The 22,068-nt window shown below is 35.2% G+C and overlaps 1 protein-coding gene across 1 annotated transcript; it reads left to right on the forward strand.

Annotated features, from left to right (window-relative positions):
- Positions 1–6,267: 6,267 nt before the first annotated feature.
- LOC121414902 (octopamine receptor beta-2R-like) lies at positions 6,268–18,194 on the forward strand. Its single transcript, XM_041607949.1, has 3 exons — positions 6,268–6,911; positions 16,949–17,084; positions 17,554–18,194. Exons 1-3 carry the CDS (start codon positions 6,522–6,524, stop codon positions 18,192–18,194), a joined length of 1,167 nt encoding a protein of 388 aa, XP_041463883.1. The 5' UTR covers positions 6,268–6,521.
- The last annotated feature ends 3,874 nt before the right edge of the window (positions 18,195–22,068 follow it).

The following is a 22,068-nucleotide window of genomic DNA, read 5'->3' on the forward strand; positions in this document are numbered from 1 at the left end:
AATGTATCTTTCTTCCGATTGGGCTCTCAAAATATTTAAATTCAACATAGAGTGGAATCAATAAAGGGCCGTGTGGCTGTTCTTCAATTTACCACAGCTCCTCTACATGTCAGTTGAAGAGTATTTTCTCCTCAATCTATTCCAAGGTATCAATACAAACAAAAGTAATCTTTTAAGAGTTCTAAAGACAATAAACTAGTTTTTTAATACATAAAACTAAAAAGGGAAAGGGTATCCTAGGCATGCTCCTGTTGGGTTATAGCCTTTACTGTGCTAGAGCACTATTACAAACGGCAGAACAATAATAATAATAATATTAGTAGTAATAATAATAATGATATTAATAATAATTATAATAATATCAAGGTATCAATACAAACAAAAGTAATCTGTTAAGAGTTCTAAAGACAATAAACTATTTTTTAATACATACAACTAAAAAGGGAAAGGGTATACTAGGCATGCTCCTGTTGGGTTATAGCCTTTACTGTGCTAGAGCACTATTACAAATGGCAGAACAATAATAACAATAATATTAGTAGTAGTAATAATAATAATTATATTAATAATAATTATAATAATATCAATAATGATGAATGTAAATATAAAAGTATAGATATAAAATTTGCTTTATTATACCAAAAAACGCAATTTGCCTTGCCGATGGCTTTAAAACATGATATTTTTTTTTATTTAAGGTCGAAATACGGAGAGGGGATGGGGTAAATTCGGAGGGCTCCTGGGCTTAAATAAACAAAAATAAAAAAAACTTTTTTTCAGGAATCATGTTGTCTGATGTCCCATACATCTGTGTTTTCCAAGTTGATAATACAAGTCAAACTGGTTTTGTAAAGTAGCGGGAATGCCGGGGAGATGCAGTTTTGCCACTTTGGGGTCTCCAAAAGATATATATTTTAACAAAGTTAATATATGGATTGAGGTGGGGTACATTCGTCATGATTCATGTGCCAGAGCTTCATTAAAGCAGTAACCTGCAAAGCAATGTCTCCTGTAAATTTTCCAAGAGAAACAAATTAGAAACAAATAAAACAAAATATCTCGAATGACATACCATTGATCGCTTTATTGTCCGATTCGTGAGTGTGACTGTGACATAGAGGTTGTTTTGGTCTCGTTTTAGCGCAATATCACTTCATACATTTTGACATATTTGCCCTCTTTCTAAGCAAATTAAGACACTAATACTGTCATGAAGCATATCGATGTTTTCGCTAATATTTTCTCTTTCATGTAGAATGTTGACATTTTGTATTAATTGCCGTTATTTATAAAACAGATCAGGATTCTTGAAAAAATACTCTGTTTTAAATTATAATTTGCATAATTTATGTAAATTAGGTAATAATAAACAGGGATATCCCAATTGTTTTATGACATTTTTCTTCCCTGTCTTATACCCTAAGTCTTTATTTCCAATTTTAGGGCAGTTTTGGTGAAATATATATTCTGAATTACTTGTTTTTACATATAGACATAATATGCAAATTTATGCAAATTACATGCTTATTTGCATAGATACAGCGTGTCTCTTTGGATGAATCTTTTTCTTTTGACTCAAGGAACATTTGTGCCAAGTGGGACATTTGTACTCAAAAATGCAGCGTTCACCCTTTTTTTTGCAGTTAACAAGTTTACTAAGTGAAGAAATCCAGGGAGTGAAATTTTACGAATATCATTTATATTAATAAACAAACAGAAATTTGCACGCATGACAAAGACATCAATAACCAAGCACTATTTTTTTTACAAGTTGTTTAAAAGTTTAAATAACTTCAAAAAGGTTTAAATAACTTTTTAGAGTGACAGGCTTAAACATTGTGCTATTTTTTTTTTACTGTGTTCTTCTCGTCTTCTGCTTCCTTTTTTTTACTTTTCTTCTCGTCTTCTGTTTTCTTCTTCTTTTTCTTCTCCTTTTTCTTATTCCTCTTCTTCTTCTCTTCTTGAATTAATTGAATTTATTACCAAATATTTATCACTCCAGTTCCAACTAACAAAGCTAACAATCAATACAAGCAAATCTTCAGTTGAAGCCACCAACTTGCTTTAAACATAATAATTAAGTCAATAAGCAAATACATGAATCATGCAGGTATGGATTCCATAATAAAAGAAGTGCTGAATTCCAAAAATTAAATAGGTATCAATTTCCTGCTTAACACACAAACGTGTCCCACCCCACCTTTTTTTTATTTAGAGAAAATTCGATAATAAAACATTGTACCCCACTGTAATTGATTTGAGTGATTTTTTGTCAACGTTATGTGGTAGTTGTATCAAACACAATTTCCTAGTTTTCATAAAAGAAAGAAAAGTTGTATAAATAATAGTGTGTTGCTTTCACATTGTTTAAATTATATATTTTGCAGGGGTATAAGTATACCATTTACAGATGCGAACATTTTCGCATGTTTGTGTATAGGGTGTACATTTTATTAGAATAATCTCGGGGCACAGTGTTGTTGTGTTTTTATTTTCTTCAAACACTTAAAAATACTTCAGGGGATATTTTTACTTTTAAGCTAAGACTTATACTTGGGTGTTCGAAAAATCAGACCAATGTTGAAATACTTTTGAGTGCAATACCCCCAGCCAACAATTAGTACTAATGTTGAACATACTTATCAATAGCAAAATACACAGAGAATACCTCATAACCAATATACAATCCGAAGTATAACCTTAAAGAGGATTAATTCTAATGAAAATATTAACAAGACCTGTAGTTTTACAGATCAGCTTTTATCAGTAAGACAAATTTAGAGCTTAGTTGCCCTTCCAGATAATATTGGTGAAATATTTTGACACATTTTATTTTATATTTTTTTTGGAGGGGGGGTCATATGAAAATAAATATTTAGGTGACATTTTTGTTTTCTTCTTAACAGGTGTTCGAAAAAAAGGGCATACAGTTCTATACCATGTATACTGTCAATAAATGGACAATACCATTCCAACCTACATACATGAAATGAAAACTCATGTGGCCATCATAATCTTCAAGCATGAAAATATACCAACTGCATTATTCAAAGAAAAATATGAAACAACTATTTGTGTTTGCAAATGAAATGAAAGACCAACAGAAACATGTCTCGCCTACACTCCTTAGTGACTGATTTTATTTACCTGGGAGAATAAATATACTCACAAAAAGAAGCATTCAACTATTTTATTGAGTTTCTTAATTTTAGTCTAATATGGCAAGCAATTAGCAAAGTGGTTTAACTGACACGATCACAGATTCATGGTCCAGTTATCACACATGTACAGGGCTCACAGGCCTTATTCATTTCCCATAGACTCATGTGGCACTAAAAATAATTCATAAAAGAATAAGGAGGAAATTCGAGGGCTGAATGTTTACTACCAATGGATAGGATAAATGTCTGACATTCCATATCTGACCAGAAAAGGGTACCTCGACCGGCTCATTTTAAAAATAAATCAGCATTTATGAAGACTACACCTGACAGGATCAAATTAATCCCTTGAGAGAGTAAAATGGCCCTAATTGTTCCACCAGTAAAAATGTAGTTCCATAGTGGTGATCTATCTTTCCAATTTGAAAAAAGGAAGTTCAGTCGGTACCCTCCCTAGAATCAGTGTTAGTCATATTTATTCGTTTTTTTTTCAATCAGCAATATCAAATTTAAAAATTGAGCAGTGGATGGGATCGAAGGAATATCTTTTGCCTGCCAGTTGTGATTAGGCTCATGCAACCTACAAGTGATTACAGTAAACTTACTCAGCTCCATGAGTATTTTTGATGACTACTCATCCAAGAGCATCATTCTCTTTTCATTCATTTCAAGAGAACTCTTGATATGAAATCCCTGGTAAACCCCGAGCTTATCACATGCACAACACAAGTAAAACTTTTCACTTGGTAATTCACTGCAAAATGAGTAACAATACTAATAATGCATTTTAGCCTTACATTTGCTTTCGTGAGTACAGAGAGTTTTTACTCAGAATTTCAGTTCTATTGATCCTTTAACTCAGAATTTGCATTTCACGTCCCAGAAAACTCATTTAGGAAATATGACGAGAGTATAAATCCGAATATAAACCCCTCAAAAAAAGTTTTGCAACTCAGTTTTGGGGGATGATATCTTTTTGATTAATGAAGTATAAAAGATGAAACTGGTATCATTGCAAAGCTGAATTATTCCTCTTTACAATGACATGCCATTTGCTGTGATTATGTAATCATGGAATATTCAATCACCCTGAACATTGAGAAAAGTCAGAAGTGAAATGTTGCAAAATGCAGTGATTTCTAACAAGAGTCTCCATTTCTATAGAATTTCTACCATGCAGGTGACAGTGAATGCACTCGGTCCATCCTCGAAACAATTGGAAATTCGCTATTGGAAACGACGCATTTTGCAACATTTCATTTCTAACATTACTGCGTATTATCATGCCTGTGTATTTCATGATAACACTAGCATTACAAATGACACATGATTGTAAAGAAGAATAATCATGCTTTCTACAGATATCACTTTAACACATGATGATGGCACTTTAAGAAATTTATTAGCACTCAAACTTGCAGTTTGAGTTGCAGAACTCAAACATGACATGGCAACGAATTTTGCAACATTTCATTTTTTACATTGCTGCATATTTATCATGTCTGTGTATTTCATGATGATACTAGCGTTACAAATGACACATGATCGTAAAGAGGAATAATTGTACTTTCCAATGATACCACTTTTACATATGATGATGGCACATTAAGAAATTTATTAGCACTCAAACTTGAGTTGCAGAACTTTTTTTGAGGGGTTTATATGTACGTGACACACATGTAATGCGTAGTTCCTGTCTGTTTGGTTACAAACTTAGAAGTGCATGCAAACCTATTTCTTATATATTGTTAATATGCTTATTCAGCTCCATGAGCAATTTTGATGACTACTCATCCAAGTGCATTATTCTGTTTTCATTCGGTTCAAGAAAACTAATTTCGATTGTAAATCCCCATTAAATACCCAGCTTATCACATATACGAGTAACACTTTTTGCTTGGTGATTCACTCTGCAAAATGTGTAACAATACTAATAATGCATTTTAGCATTTCCATCAGTACAAAGAGTTGCTACTCAGAATTTCAGTTCAATTTTTGTGTTTGCACAATGGCGTACCGTTTGTCACGGCATTGTGGGAGGGGCACCGTCAAAACATTTGAGTCACTTAGTGAGCGCGCTAGCAGAGGCGTTTTAAGGATAGTACCATCAAACTGACATTTAAGTACAGCAGGATTACCGTATTCATCTCTTCAAACAGACAATGCGAGCATCAAGAAAAATATTTGATTTTATTTATTTCTGCATTCAAGGTAATTATGCAAGATAACATCTAGGTTATACATTAAGTTTTACAAAGCAATATAGCAATAGTCATAATGAAGCAATGGGAAATGAATATCAACAAGAAACAATATTTAATTAAAAGAAAATAACAGTTTAAATGAATGCAGGAGGCCCCGAGTAAATTATGTTTCATAAAGTTATGAATAAATGTAATATAGCACGACATATTTATAATTTATAATACAGCATAACATTATAATAAATAATAATTTATTTTTTCTCATTTCGTTTCTCTTCCTTTCTCCCTCTTTTTCTCCTTTTCCCCGTTATTTTTTTGCCAGCCGATGGGGGGTGAGGGGGGGGCACGTGCCCCCATGCCTCCATGCCATGCACCCGTATAGTTACGCCACTGTGTGTGCGTGTCGTTTGTGTAATGAAATGTGTGTTTATGTGAGTGTGGGAGGGATTGTACATGTCATCCCCCTCTCCAAAGAGTGGGGGATATGTCCCCTCCATCCCTCAGGATTTATACGCCCGTGATTGATGATGATTTTTCGAAGTTTTTAAAGGCGGTGACATACTTTAAACTCTACAGCCAATTAGAAGGAAGCCTTAAACAAAATATAAACCGGATTCATTATTAGGCCCTAATGCTTCGTTCTTCCTTGGATGTTGTTCTGATAGTTGAATGCCTTGAAGAAGAAAGAAAATCTTAATTAATCACTGAATTTAAAAACACCAATACACATTCTTGTATAGTGTGCGGGGGGTGGGGGCTCATCGCATCCAATTACTTTGATGACTGATCACGGCCTCACGCGCTCCGCCCTGATTGGTTCACATCTCTCCTTTGACATAACGAAGAGAAGGTTTTCATTCCCTTTATCTAGGATATGATCAGAACTAAAAAGAGATGCACTTCAGATGGAGTATGACAAAGCAGAGCGTGAAAAGCTTAACGAAAAAGAAAAAGTCCAAATGCAAGCTCCGAGCCGCTGAAGTAGTCTCTTTTGGTAATATCTCGGGTAGGATCGCAAAGTCAAAGCATTTTATTGGCGGATAAATCCGGACGGTCATTTCGTTGCCCGTTCTTGACGAATAAGTCCAGTTTATTTAGTTTTCCTGATCTGCTGAAAGAGAAGTAGGAGGCGGGAAAGGAGGTTTGAGCTTGAGACATGGCGACAACAAAACTCCTAAACACAACAGCAATGATGATGACCACCGGTGTCTATTACGAAGACATAAACGATACTCTTTACGACGACGCTTCTGAGGTCGATGATCGCGGAGAGGGTCATCGTTATAGTGATGATGATACTCTCTTCGCCATGGTCATCCTCTACTTCAAAATTGTCATCAACATCGTGGGCATCTTCGGCAACGTCGTGGTCATTCTATTGATCACGTTATGCCGCGATCTCCATACCGCAGCCAACTACCACTTCCTGAATATGGCTGTTGCGGACTTCATTCTCCTCCTCGAGAACATGGTGAGGAGGGTCAGCAACGTCATCGACGTCGATCTCCTACGGTCATGGAACTGCGTTCCAGTCTATCTTCATACGGTAATTCACTAATACAATATCAATGTTTATAATTTATCATTTATATTATTATTATTATTATTTATTTTGTTCTTTTCATTTTACTCTGCAGGAATGGCCTGTTCAATTTTGACAAACTGCTTCAAATTCTTAAGGTGCACTGCGATTAAACAAAAATCATTCAAAAGGAACATAAACTCCTCAAAAAAAGTTTGGAAATCTGACTTTCATCGATAATCTCTACTCGGTCTTAGTAAATATCAATATGTAATTAATATTAGGCATAATGAATAGAACATTTAATTTTCTTTAAAATGATACCATACATGATATGAATGTGGTTCACATGGAGGTGCAGTGCTTGAAATGTGGGGCAAGATCAAATTTCAACAGTTGCAAAATGACACAATATTGAAAGTCGCTGTTCTTTTTCAGTGGTGATGAGTGAGTTTGTCAGCGGTTTCTTTCGTTTTCATTCACCTTAACATCAACATTAACATGGAATCAAACAAACCTCTGCACAAACAAAAACATAACAAACAAACAAACAAACATGCATGGGTATTTCAAACCATGTTATCTCACAGTGCCATCACTACAGAAGCAGGGGCTTGATTTGAATGGATTTTCATCTCTATTGACACACAAAAAAATAATGTTCTGTATTGACCCTTTATGACTATTTCTGCTCGTTTTGCAGCTTTTCAATTCAGACCTCATCCAACACTTTTGAATCCCGTTCTTTTCGTGATGGCATAATCATAACAAGCATGGTATCATTTTAAAGAGAATTAAAAGATCTTTTGAATGATGCAAAATATGCATTGCATAAAATTGGGAGAAATAAATGGCCAAACACAGATTTCCAAACTTTTTTGAGGGGTTTAATATAAATTTATATGAATCCATGACAAATGCTCCGGCGACGATTGTTCAGGTGACAAATGCTCCCCAAAATGCTACATTTGCTCCGCGATATTTGCTCCGGCGACAGTTGTTCCGCCGACATTTGCTACGCCGATATTTGCTCCGCCGATTGTTGCTCCGCCGACAATTGCTCCGCCGACAGTTGCTCCGCCGATAGTTACTCCGCCGACATTTTCCACCGAAAAGTTATTGTTCTTTTTGTAAAAATAACAACGTTTCTTCTCCAAAGCTGTATGGTCATTATTATTATTCTATATATTTTTAGTGTTCCTTATTGAATTTGCTCTCTCTCTCTCTCTCTCTCTCTGCATTCCTAGTTACTTCTGCTCCTATTCCTTTTACACCCTCTCCCTTCTCCTGTGACTTTCTTCTCGCTAATGCTATTTTGGGCCCTGTTGCATAAAAGTTTATTTATTGATTTATGTCATGATTTATAATAATAGACAGTTCTTGTATAGCGCATAATACATTATAAATAACGTCTCTATGCGCTTCCAAAGGACTTGGATATTATTACCCTGGCTTAAGCCCCGCAGCCTTTTTACAGCGCTGGGGGCATTTCAAGGAATAAATTCCTGCCAGGTACCCATTCACCTCACCTGGGTTGAGTGCAGCACAATGTGGATAAATTTCTTGCTGAAGGAAACTTCACCATGGCTGGGATTTGAACCCACGACCCTCTGTTTCAAAGTCCGGAGACTAATCCACTGGGCCACAACGCTCCACGATTTATGTCATATAGCATAAATCATGACAAACATAGATATTGACATAAATCCGTTGCATAAAGCTTTATGTCTCAAATCACGACATAAAATTATGACATAAATCTATTTGAATGACATAAATTTATGTCGTGATTAAAATCAAGACATAAACGGCGGCTTTCCGCAATAAGTGACTTAAGGGTAATTTTACGATTATTTTATATAATTATGCCCTCTGTAATTTGATGATATTATGAGTTTTACTTGGACTTTTGAAATAAATTTTGTGTCATTGGATAGCGTATGATGTATTCCTTCAATATTTGAAAAACTAACAATCATTAATATTTCCTTTATTTTTATAAGCAAAACTAGGCCTAAGCATAATAATTAATGTGTTTACCTCGTTGAGGATAGGACATTTTCCTTAGAATGATAACATAATTTATATCAACGTCACTTATTTTTCAAGCACCACCCCCAGTAGCGGACCGTGACCCGGAGGAGACAAAGCATGGGGGGGGCACTGCATTGTTTGTGAACAATGCCGTGACCCCCCCAATGCTTTGTCTCTTCCACTGACCCCTCTCTCCCAAAATAATGATAATAACTCTGACTTTCAGTCTAGAATCCCCCTTTTGTGCTTAATTCATCGAATTAAACTGGTTTAAAAATTACTTTTCTGATCGACAGCAGTGCGTGTCCTTACAAGGCATACTGTCAGATTTACAAAATATAAAGTTGGGGATTCCTCAGGGGTCTATATTGGGACCTCTTCTTTTTTCTATATTTATAAATGATATGTGCAGTTTACCATATTTAACAAATACGAAATTGTGTTTATATGCGGATGATGATGCTTTTTTGTAAAGACAGAAATATTGATACAGTATCTAAATTACTCCAAAAAGAATTTACCAACAGATGTAACTGGGTAGAATCCAGGCGCGTAGCCAGGGGGTGGTGGGGGCGGTCGTCCCCCCAAAACGTCCCCAAAAAAGAAAAAAAAGGGAAAAGAGAGGAGAAAAGGAAAAGGGAAGGGAGGAATGGGAAGAAAGGAAGCTTTGTGTTTTTTTTCCTTTTTATTCTTTTTTTTTTCTCAAAAGAGAAACTCCTTCATTCTCGCTCTGTATTTTTATATGAATTTTGCTTGCGCTGCGCGCGGTTAAATGACAATATTGAATTCTCCATTGTTTCCCCCCACCTTTTCTCTAACCCTACTTTCCATCTCAGCTATATGTGTTTCTTGCCAGTTAAAGTTCTAATGTACACTCAGCAAAAAAAGTTCTTGGACACTTATAAAAGTTAAAATATTCCATATAGATATTTGATTAAAGGCAAATTATTGTAGGTCAACATGACCAGACAATATTCCTCTTCCAGTATGACATGACATTTTCATGTGAACAGTCATGCATGGGTGGTTAAAAGCTTTAAACAATAGCAATGTCAGTAAAAGAAAATTGCAAGAAATGGACCATTCAAATGCTAATGATCATGGCCATCCTGTAGGCATACATTCAGCAATTTCAACATGCGTTTATCATTTGAATTGAATGCTATAGGGATACATCACGAGATGCATAATGAGATGGATCATTTGGACACTTTCAAGATGAAGCTTTCCAACCAAGAGCATGCAAGAACAATATGAATGTTGCAGTCTGGGCAGTCATTTAGACAAGTGGCTCGACATTTCCAAGTTTCACCAACAAGCAACAACAATTTTAAATTTGCATCAGCGGTCTTTGGCTACTAATGAAGTTAGAGATCATCCTAGGAGTGGTCGATTTATAGGGCCACCACCCCTGCAGTAGATAGGAGGATAAGGATAATTTTCTTTTGCTAATGCCAAGATACTGAAAGTTGACATTTTGTTCATCGACTAACTTTGAATTAAAATTCCAGTGGAATAGTGCCAAGGGGGATAACTTTCTCTTCACTATTAGAGTGGTATTTGACTTTAAGTTTGCTTTTATCGTTTAATGGATATTTATGCCACACAAACTTTCACAACTGAAAAAATGACCGATCGTTTGCTTGCAATTTTCTTTTACTAACATTGCTATTGTTAAATGCCTATAACCAGCCATGCACTGACTGATCCATTTCTTGCAATTTTCTTTTACTGACATTGCTATTGTTTAAAGCTTTTAACCACCCATGCATGACTGTTCACATGAAAATGTCATGTCATACTGGAAGAGGAATATTGTCTGGTCATGTTGACATACAATAATTTGACTTTAATCAAATATCTATATGGAATATTTTAACTTTTATAAGTGTCCAAGAACTTTTTTTGCTGAGTGTATATAGGGCATGGATTTAAAGTAAGGTAAGCCGAAGTATATGTAGTTATCCTTTTTTTATTGATGACGCAACTTCTTGTCGGGTCGGCTCCCGGCAGGTAAAATCTTTGTATCAGTTTCTGCCGTCACCTCCATAAAGTCAACTTCTCCTGTTTTTCAGCTCATTACTAAACAACCGTAATTTTGTGGCAAAACAGTTTCCTAATTCAAAAAGAAGAAGGTATAGAATTCGTGTCGTTTTGAATAAAAAAAGTACAATATTTTTTATCAAATTCTATTAAATTTCATGTCATTTCCCTGCACATTCATCTCCTGTCCTGTTTTGCGCCCTCAGTTTTAAATTTGGAATTACACTTACGTTTCTTTGATTCAAAATGAAGCGCTTCAGGATAAGTCAAAGAAATTAAGCATCCTTTTTTATATAATTTCAATAAATCACAGAAGTTCCAAATTTTTGCGCGCTATTTTCCTTGTAATGAAGTTCAATAATCGTAGAAAATCAATTGAAATAGAGCCGATGGGGTACAAGTTATCTGCATTTGATGAAACGTCCGCCCTTTGAAATTTCAGAGTTTCATTGCTCTGCGCGAGAAGGAATATCTTCCTCCGACAAATACAGATAGAATTGTTTGTAATCAATTCTGATCTTTCCAAGAGAAGTATTCAATATATCTTTGAGAATACCCTTTTCTCGGGACCCTTTCCATGGAAAAATGATAAAACGCTTTAGCTTCCGCGCTTCGCGCGGGGTCATTAGTATTTTAATTTTCCTTCATTGTATTCCTTTTTTGTGCGTTCACAATCACTTTGAAAACAAGGTTCAAAATCGTCAAAAATTCGAGCTGATATAAGTACTAGAGACAAGAGAGATGGCTCCTTTTCATTTTAGTTTATGAATCACCAAAAGCTTCGCGCTTCGCGCCGGAGGGGGAAAACTCCCCCTCCCTGCATCCACCCCCTAGGGAGCCCGCTTCACGCGCTCGGTAAGTATTGGCACGCTTCGCGGGCATTTACCGCCCCCTCCAAAATGAAATCCTGGCTACACGGTTGGTAGAATCTAATAACTTAGAATTGAATTTAAAGAAATGCAAAAGTATGTTGATTGGGTCAAAAAGGAAAGTTAAAAATGCTAATTTGATTATAAAATATAAAAAAGAAATTATCGAGCAGGTTCATGAATTTAAATATTTAGGTATTGTTCTGGATGATAGTCTTTCATGTAACAAACATATTGAAAAGGTATTTACGAAGATTTAAAAAATAAGTGGTTGTATCAGACAGATAAAGCACAATATTCCGCAAAATGTATTAATCATGTTATATAATGCATTAATCTTGCCACATAACGATTATGGTATCGTTATTTGGGGCAGAACTAGTAAGTGCAATATTAAGAAAATACAAAAACTCCAAAACAAGTATGCTCGTCTGATTTTTAATGCTCATTTTTCAATACCTTCCAATGTTCTTCGCACCCAACTAAACTGGCAAACCATTGTACAAAGACAACAGTACCAGACTTACCTCATTATGTTTAAATTAATTAACGATTTAGTTCCAACATATTTAAAGGAAATTATTGTTTATCGTGATATTACCTTTCAAACTCGATATGCACATTCTTGCCCATTAAAAATCAAAACACCTCGAACAGAGTATTACAAGAAATCTGTGCATTTTTATGGTTCAAATCTATGGAACAGTTTACCCTCAGAATATGCAAACTATAACATCTTTTCCAATATTTAAGAAACAATCTAGAATTTTAACTCTTAACTCCGAATTAAAAAAAAGTAGTGTTAACTTTGATTTATTGTAAATATTATAGTTGTGTTATTTTTCATTTAATTTAAACTTAATGTAAAAACTCTGCTTGTATGTGATGTAAGTTTTTAAATTTTAATTTAATGTAATTTTGCTTGAGTAAATATTTGTAGTTAAGTATTTAGTTCACGTTTTTTTGTGTAAATTGTTATTTATATGTTCGTGTCTTTTTATTGTGCAGGGCCCCTTGGTAGAGCAGTTTTGTAACTGAAAGGGCTACCCTGCTGATATAATACGGAATAAATAATAAATAAATGTGATTAAAAAAGAAATTGGGTACACACATTGGGTGATTTCAAGTCCGGTGTTGGCGTTGGTATTGGAATGTGAATTGCTTCCCCTAGCTTTTAGATCTATTTTGTGTGTCAGAAATCATGTTGCCATGGTAACGGCATATTATATGACATAAAATTTGTAAAAGCTTTCAGTTTTAATTACTAGATCAATTTTCAACCAATTCTCATGAAATTTGGTTCACATATTGAGTTTGAGGTAACGATGTGAGAGACACATATTTTGTGTGTCGGAAATCATGTTGCCATAGTTACAACATACTATATGCCCCAAATTAGGTAAAAAAAACTCTTGGTTCCTGCTTCTTGGTTAGTTTTCAACCAATTCTCATGAAATTTGGCTCACACATTGGTCCCGAGGTAAAAATGTACAGGACATATTTTTTTTTAATGTGTCAGAATCGTGTTGCCATGGTAACAATATATAATATGTCAAAAATTAGGCAAAATCTTGCGGTTCAAACTACTTCATCAGTAATGCTCATGACTTGCTCGTGGAGGTCTTGGGTAAAGATGGGCAAGACATATTTTTTTCACAGTTGGAAACTGTTGCCATTGTAACGGCTAAGGGCAGGGGTATTTATCACCTTCATTGATAGTTCTAGTTTAATTTTCCTTCCTCGCAACAAAGTGCATATAGGACGTGCCTCGTTTATTTCATCATCCTTTTTTAATATCGCTTTTTCTTTGTTAATTTTCTTTATTCAGGTTCATAGTCTAAAATAGGTAGGCCTAGAGAACATACAAAAGAAATACGAATTGTAATTTAAAAGAAGAAAGAAAAAGAAAAATATCAAAAGGTTATCAAAATGGATAATTTATAGGTCATCCATTTCTTTTCGAAAATCTCAGATGCAGATTCCCGCTTGCATTATTCATCTAGTTCTTAGTTGATAGTCTTGTTGGAGAAGGAAAGGTATCATTTTCATGAAAAATTCGGTCTGACAAAAGAAAGGAAAAGAAAAAAAGTGAAATATGATATATGTATCCTGTAATAAATGATTATTTTTTTTCTTTATAATTTCAATTTTGTATTTTATAAGCATGTCATGAAACCACCTTGCCAGTGCAGTTGGGGCGAGGGTTACAAATGTGGAAGCACAATGGGGAAATTTCTTCAAGAAAATATTTGACAGAAAAAAAATAAATAAACAAGCCTAAATAAAAAAGAAAAGAGGCGGGGTTTAATCCTTGCCAGAAACTGGCGATTAGAGATGGGGCAATGGGGGGGGGGTCCACTTTAAAATATGCTCAATTATTGCCCAAATTCCAAGAGGAGTGCACATGAGGGGCCACTACTCATCACCGCTTTGTGCCTTAATTGGGACATGTTCATACCACCTGTATCCATTAATCCTTACCTCTGTCACCAAACATTTATATTTATTCATCTTTGAGCACCTGGCCATTTTCTTTCTCTCTCTCATCAAATGTACCCCCCCCTCCCGAAAAAAGATTAGGCCACTATCATTCACGAAATTTATCTTTAGAAGACTCTAATCTATCACTCTCTATCTCTGTTAATGACTCCTTCACATTTATACTTTTTTATTTCCTTTCTCCCATTCTCATTCACCTCGCCCGCGCTTTCTCATTATTACTTATACAGTGCATCTCTACATAGATCTATTTCATTTTCATTTCTCGCCCTCAATCAATTACTTTCCAAATTTGACAATTCATGGGACAATATTCAGAGTTCATAAAAACAATCCTACAATTTTCTACAAATATTAATTACTATTTTTAGTAGGGAAACAAGTGTGTTCTGGGGGCAAATCATATTTTGACCACACCCACCCCCTCCCCCCGATTCAATAAAAGCAACAAAGAGATATGAAGCAAAAAAATGACATTTTATGTAAATTTATTACTTTTAAAATAAATACACACTAAAATTTGTGAAACAATGTTATCTTGTCACCTGTCCTATGACTTTATAAACATGATTAAAAGTGGAACTTGGATTTAAATAAAATGTATTTTTCATATCATATATTATATTATTCATAAATATTTCCACTTAAAAGAGATTAAGATTTCTGTAATATCATGAAGAGGAATTCACAGTGTTGTAATTTATTCTTCTTCTCCTTTTCTCCTCTTCCACCCCTCTCCTTTTTCTTCTTCTCCTCCTCCTTCTTGGTTGTCTTCTTTTCTACTTATTGTTCATTTGTATTATTATGACCTATCATCATCAACATTATAATAATTTTATGATAATCATAAAATATATCCACAATGTCAATATAATGATTATTATCTTTGAAAAAAATGAAAATTAGTGCTTTTGTTAATGTTCAAATTTTTAAAGCGTTTTTAGGATACTTGAGTAATAGATTTATGAACAGGTGCTACCAGGTCCATGACGTCACCTCTTCAACAGTCTTGACTCTTGAACAATCTGAATAAGAAGAATCAGTGAAAACAACTTTAGCAACTCAACTTGATAATAGCAAAGTGTTCACATACATTTACATGTTTGATGTATCTCTAAAATATTATGAAAGAGCCTTTTGATATTGCAATTACAGGCATAATTAAAAAAATATATATAGAATGTTAGTAATGTTGAATTGGGTAAATAGCTTCCGAATAATATTTATATATCCTTATAATTAAAGTCAGAATATATTTAATATCAATCAAGTCATTTGAGAAAATTTTCGTATGTGGTGTTACTTGAAAATGAAAATATATCCTTCGACTACTACTATATTTTATTCTTAAATGCACTTAAATCGCGTTTATGCTTGTAAGCTCTCGTTGTTAGTCTCTTTGTTGAGATTCTAATAAAATAAATCAATCAAATCTGAATCTCTTGCAAAAGTTAAGTGGAAAATAATTGTTACAATAGTATGGATCCAATAGCCTTCCTAGTCTATTTTCACTGTTTATTCTTCTAACTTTTTCCTAGCCCCTCTTATGGAATTGAAAAATTATAAAGTTTTACAGTCTTATTAGAAAGGTGTTTCCTGTCACTTTCATTCCATTTTCTTCTAGTATTTTAATAAAATACAAAAATAAAATTAAAATTTTAATTAAAATAAAAATAGAGCTGGGTATCTGAGTATAGAGGTTTGTGCGTGTTTAAATTTCGACCTGAAATCTGGGCATTCTAAATGAATATTTTTTTATTAAGAAAATCGATAATGCAAGAGCGAAGCGCGAGCTGAAGAATATTTGATTCGTGACCTGAAAAGGATAAATTTAAAGAATGAAACCGTTGGAACAAGATAGCTTGTGTGAAAACAGAAAACTCAAAGAAACAGATCGAAAGCTTGAGAAAAATCGAACAGAAAGTTATGAGCATTTGAATATTGAAATCACTAATGGTATGGAGATCCTGAAATTGGCAATGTGACAAAGATGTGTGATGTCACATGACAACAACTCTCCCCATTACTTGAGTATATATTTCACTTAAATTGCCTCTTTTATCTATCAGTAGATCATATGTTTCTTTCTATAGGAGGGCATGTAATACAGATTTCAAAGAATACATCATGGATAAAGAGTTTGTATCACTATAAGAAAAAGCAAAAAGAGACATTTTGAGGGTATTCTATAGTCCATCAAAGGGAAAAATGTTCACATGTGACATCACACATCCTTGTCGCATTGCCAATAGGAGGATCTTCATAGCATTAGTGATTGCAATATTCAAATGCTCCTAACTTTCTCATTGTTTGTCCGATTTTTCTCAAACTTTCTTTCTTCTTATTCTTTGATTTTTCTGTTTCAACACAAGCATACTTGTTCCAAAGGTTTCATTTCCCTTTAAGCACTATTTCAAGCACTGTGTAGGAAAATTCTGAAGTGGGGAGGGGGTTCGTACAAAACGTCGTTCATTTTCATTACATTTCTGTCATACCTTACAGATTTCCAGGGCGTTGCCTATGGAAAATAAGACTAACACATTCATCACCTCCGCTTCCCAGGGCCATGCATTTAGTGGAATAATATATGCCTATAATTTTGTCATAATGATACAGGTGGTTGTTCAGACGTCGTCGTTGACCTTAGCCGCCGTATCCATTGATCGCTATAAGCTCATCGTCAGACCACTCAAGAACTTACATGAAAGATCAGCGCTTAACGTCACCATCTCGCTTGTTGCAGTATGGATTGGTAAGAGAAATTTATTACTATCCCTTTCTATACATCTTAATGTAAAACTAGATTCTTTCATCCAACTCTTTCCCTCTCCTTTCACTAATATTGCTCCGAAAAAGTTATATCTACGATTTGTTAGTATTTTCCTTTGCATCAGTATATTTCATCATAATGCATTGTGTTGGTTTAACTAAAAAGGAAATTGACAATTTAGGTTTTACACATTACGTAATATAATACCGCATATAGTGGGAAGGGGCATTTGATATTTTGTCCCCTACCTTCGAAATAGCGGGGGACGCCCACCCCCTTCCGAGATTACCGCTCATGCATGTCACCAGCTTCTGCTCGCATCCCACTGTGACCATCTGTCTATGATGTTTTTGCAAATTAAAAAAAAAAATTGGCTATCTCAGGTAACTTTGAATTTAAATCTGATTCCTAGCCTCCTAATAACCCTCATTGTATTAATCTTTATTCACAGTTTCGTTCGTTCTCCACATCCCAATCGCACTCTTCACGGTCCAGACTGCTAGTTACTGCAAGACAGTATTGCCATGGGTCCATGGAAAACTGGTCTTTGGTGTCTACAGCAACGTCGTCCTTTTCTACCTGCCCACGAGCATCGTTCTCTTCTGCAATCTGAGTATCCTAGCCAAGATCCGGCGAAAAATGCCCGGCTTAAGATTCCGCCATCCCGCTTCGAAACCAATCGAAACATCCACCACCAGCAACGAGGGCAATGACGAAAACTCATCGAAGGACGCAACCAATTATCCTACCGCCACCCAATCGTCTCCTGAATCGAAAACGAAGCAAGTTAGCCGCAGAGGACGCAGTGCGCGCATCGTCGTGACAGTGATATTCGCGTACATCGCATTCAACCTCCCGTTTTACGGCTTCTACACCGTTGCGCTCATTCCCGGTGCCATGTCTTGGAATGTTTATTTTACTGGTCACTTGTATTTGGCTGTGCTATTGCTAATCAATAGCGCCGTCAATCCATTCATCTATGCCTTGATGGGTTCCAAATATCGAAAGCATATTCGACAGGTTGTGCGATATCTGTGTTGCTCATTTAAGATCTGCACCCCTTCTCCAGTCTCCGAAGTTCATAACGACTAAAGAGGATCGATTGTGACAAAAAGCAAGGGTGACAAAGGTCCCGTAACACAAAGGTTAGCGATTAATCGTAGGCTTGATTTTTGACGATGATTGTACATTATAGTCAAGCACAATCAATCGTAGAAAAATGTTCTACGTTTATTGCTAAGCTTTGTTTTACGGGCCCCAGGGGTTGTCATACATGACATGCCAGGGTCCCTGTTACAGAAAGAGGTGTTATCAACCGAAACACCCACAATCAATCGTAACTTGATTGTCATTCAATGAAACGCGCAGGGGCGGCGGAAACGGAAGGCAGGGGTCACTGCCTTATATCATATATATATCTATTGTAAAGAAATGGATGAAGAGAACAATGGTAGGCGTAGCTTAAATCAATGTTCCCCAGAGCTATCTACCCTTTGGAAAAATTGGCGATGCCGAAAAAAATGTCTCTGCCGGGAATCGAACCCGGGCCCCAGCTTTGAACGCCGGTGCCTTAACCACTAGACCCCAGAGACGGGTTAATGGCTAGGGCGAACCCAATCCGATTGACCGTCAGATAGACAGATTTTCGACACTATACCAATTATAATTTCCTTTGTCGGGTGAAGGTGGGTTTAGAACAATGACAAGCCACCATGCCTCAGCTGAGATCAAAGCTATTGCTTCGATACAGTACATGTATGGGAGAATGAATACAAATGTGTAAAGCCATACATGTACAACAGCTTTTAGCAACTCTTTTTTTATTTAAATATTGTAAAGAAATGGATGAAGAGAACAATGGTAGGCGTAGCTTAAATGAAGGTCCCCCAGAGCTATCTACCCTTTGGAAAAATTGGCGATGCCGAAAAATGTCTCTGCCGGGAATCGAACCCGGGCCCCCAGCTTTGAACGCCGGTGCCTTAACCACTAGACCACATAGACGGGTTAATGGCTAGGGCGAACCCAATCCGATTGACCGTCAGATAGACAGATTTTCGACACTATACCAATTATAATTTCCTTTGTCGGGTGAAGGTGGGTTTAGAACAATGGTCTTAATAAAAATAAGTGATTAATGGATAGATTACTTCTACTTCTTCTTCTTCCCCTTCTGGATACATTAAAGGCCACTTGATAATGCTGGCGATAAATGTGAAAATATAATTAGGAGTTGTCGAGGATTTATTTTCATGAAACCCCTTATAATTTTTTCACAAGTCTAATAGTGTTTATAGCCTTTGCTTGTTGATCTTTTATTAAGACCTGGCTCGGTTGATCCGCTCATGCAGCGTTAATTGTCGATTGTCCCGTATTTCATTTTGTGAAATCTGGTCACCCTGCTAAGGCATCAGATTAAACGTTTACGCTTGAATGAACATGTGACATGTGGAATATGAATAGCTCTTTTTTACGTTATTGGAAAAAATGCATTGGCTTTTTTCTGTCACAAACCTTCTTGCACAATTCATTTGATTTGATTTTTTATGAAAATCTCAATGGCTAATGCTTCAGTGAGCACACCATATTAAACAAATTATGCAAATGCGAAGAAAGTTCAAGGCCTTGGCCCCACTCTGTGTCGTACCGAATGATCATTTTGGTGTGCGCGCCTTATGGATAATGTCACTCTGAAGCCATGTGCGAAGTTTCATGAAAAAGCTGTTGGCAGAAGTAACAAAAAATCCTCCATGAAACAAATACTCATTTCACTTTTGTTAAAATATTGATTTCCCCTCTCACAGGCATAATTATGTTTAAGAATAAGCAACCCCTTATTCAATATGGTTGGATTTTTTTCAAAAATATCTCTTGCAATGTGATTTGGCGGCAATGCCTATCAACCTGTGGGCGGAATTCTGTGCAATAATGAAACTAATTTGTTTATTTGATGAATGAGCACACATGGAAGGGGGTTAATGGCATTTTCAAGTCACAGACTCATTTTGTAAAATGAATAACGGGGGCAAACTCTGTTTAAGATGCGTACTGTATCTAAGCAAAAGCTTATATACCGGGTTCGATTCCCGGCAGAGACATTTTTCCGGCATCACCAATTTTCGGAAGGCATACAGCTCTGGGAACCTTGATTTAAGTTTCGCTACCATTGATTGTTCTCTTCATCCATTTCTGTCACAAAATATATACAAACAAGAGTTGCTAAGGCTCCTGTGAATGTATAATTTCTCACATTTATATGCATATATGTATCTAATTGAGGAGTGGACCATGATCTATTTTGTGGAACAACAATAACCAGAAAACATGTCCTACCTTTGAAATAAAAAAAAACACCTCGGACACGTTGCATAATTTTCTTTTTTGCCAGAGTTTTTGTTTATTTGCCAGAGGTTTTTAATGGCAAAAGTTTTATGCGACGGGTCCCTGATCAATTAGGGAGTTCCACAGCTGTGACATAACAAATGTTGGTCACATTGCCAATTATGGGAAGATGCCCACATCAGTGATGTCAACATTCACTTGCTCATAACTTTCTTTTCATTTACTCAATTTTTCTCAAATTCTCATGAGCTTGTTTGCTTGCTTTTTTCTTCCGGCATCACCAATTTTCGGAAGGGCATGACAGCTCTGGGAACCTTGATTCAAGTTTCGCTAACATTGTTCTCTTCATCCATTTCTTTCACAATACATTTAAATAAAAGAGTTGCCAAGGCTGTTGTGCATGTATAATTTCTCACATTTATATGCATGTATGTATCTAATTGAGGTGTTGTCCATGATCTATTTTATGGAACTCCAATAAACAGAAAACATGTCCTACCATTCATGTACTACCATAAAATAAAAAAAACAACACCTAGGACAGGTTCCATAATTTGTGATGTCAACATTCACTTGCTCATTGACTTTCTTTTCATTTAATCACTTTTCTCAAATTTTCATTAACTTGCTTGCTTGTTTTTTCTGTTTTCACACAAGATAAATTGTTCCCAGTGTTTCATTCTCCTTTAATATACTCAATTCATAGAAAAATTGATTCGACTTATGGGGTAATTCTTGAACCACTTCGAGGCCATAGCACGAATTGTATATAAATATGATTTAGAATTTAGAATAATTTTGATGTAAAATAATTTCAAAGTCTTTTCTCTCGAAAGGAATTCGAGAGGTTCTCATATGTGTTAGTTATTTGTCTATTGCCTGGACCACTTTTAGCAACCAAAGCTACAAAAGCATGAATAGAGAACTTTCGTTGAAAACAAAATTGAGCATGAGATACATGTATATATTTTTGCGCGTATGAATGAATGTGAATTTGAATTTAAATATTTTTTTATCTAAAATTCAGGCATAACTAGACAATTCGATTTTGTTCTTATAGACATAAAACACTCGAGCATAATCGATTTGCTCATGAAGTAGCCCTTTTATTTTTGAAAAAAAGAGGAAACTTATTCTCTACATCAAATATGATTTGTATGTTATTTCGCCATTAATGACTTCTACGAATGCGTAAATTCAATGACTTTATGTAATCATGGTTCCTAAGAACAACACTATCATACGTTTATTAAATTTATGAATACATGTATTTTTGTTAATCATTTCTCCTTTTTTGTATATAATTTACACCATATACATTTATACCGTTTTTCTTTAATTGAGTAATCATCATTGTCATCATTTTTTGCAAGATATTATGTGTTTAATTATTCAATGTATGATGATATTCTCTTCATGTCTAAGATATTCTCTTCTCTTGTGATAGTATTGGATTCATGCTATATATTACATATGTATTATTATTATCAATATCATTATTATTAATTCTCTGCCTATGCCCTTTAGTATATCACATTAAAACTTATGTACATACACTGACAAATCAACGGTATTAATTGTAAATGAATGTGAAGTAAAATTAGATAAACGTGATGTGTAACTGTAA

The sequence above is a fragment of the Lytechinus variegatus genome, chromosome 5 (assembly GCF_018143015.1).
Source record: "Lytechinus variegatus isolate NC3 chromosome 5, Lvar_3.0, whole genome shotgun sequence".
Taxonomy (NCBI): Eukaryota; Metazoa; Echinodermata; class Echinoidea; order Temnopleuroida; family Toxopneustidae; genus Lytechinus; species Lytechinus variegatus.

What these genes read in the sequence shown, in the direction of transcription:
- LOC121414902 (XM_041607949.1), top strand. Translation starts at nt 6,522, where the DNA reads ATGGCGACAACAAAACTCCTAAACACAACAGCAATGATGATGACCACC. An exon ending in TTCCAGTCTATCTTCATACG is followed by an intron (nt 6,912 to 16,948) that starts GTAATTCACTAA and finishes ATAATGATACAG; the next exon opens with GTGGTTGTTCAGACGTCGTC. An exon ending in GCTTGTTGCAGTATGGATTG is followed by an intron (nt 17,085 to 17,553) that starts GTAAGAGAAATT and finishes CTTTATTCACAG; the next exon opens with TTTCGTTCGTTCTCCACATC.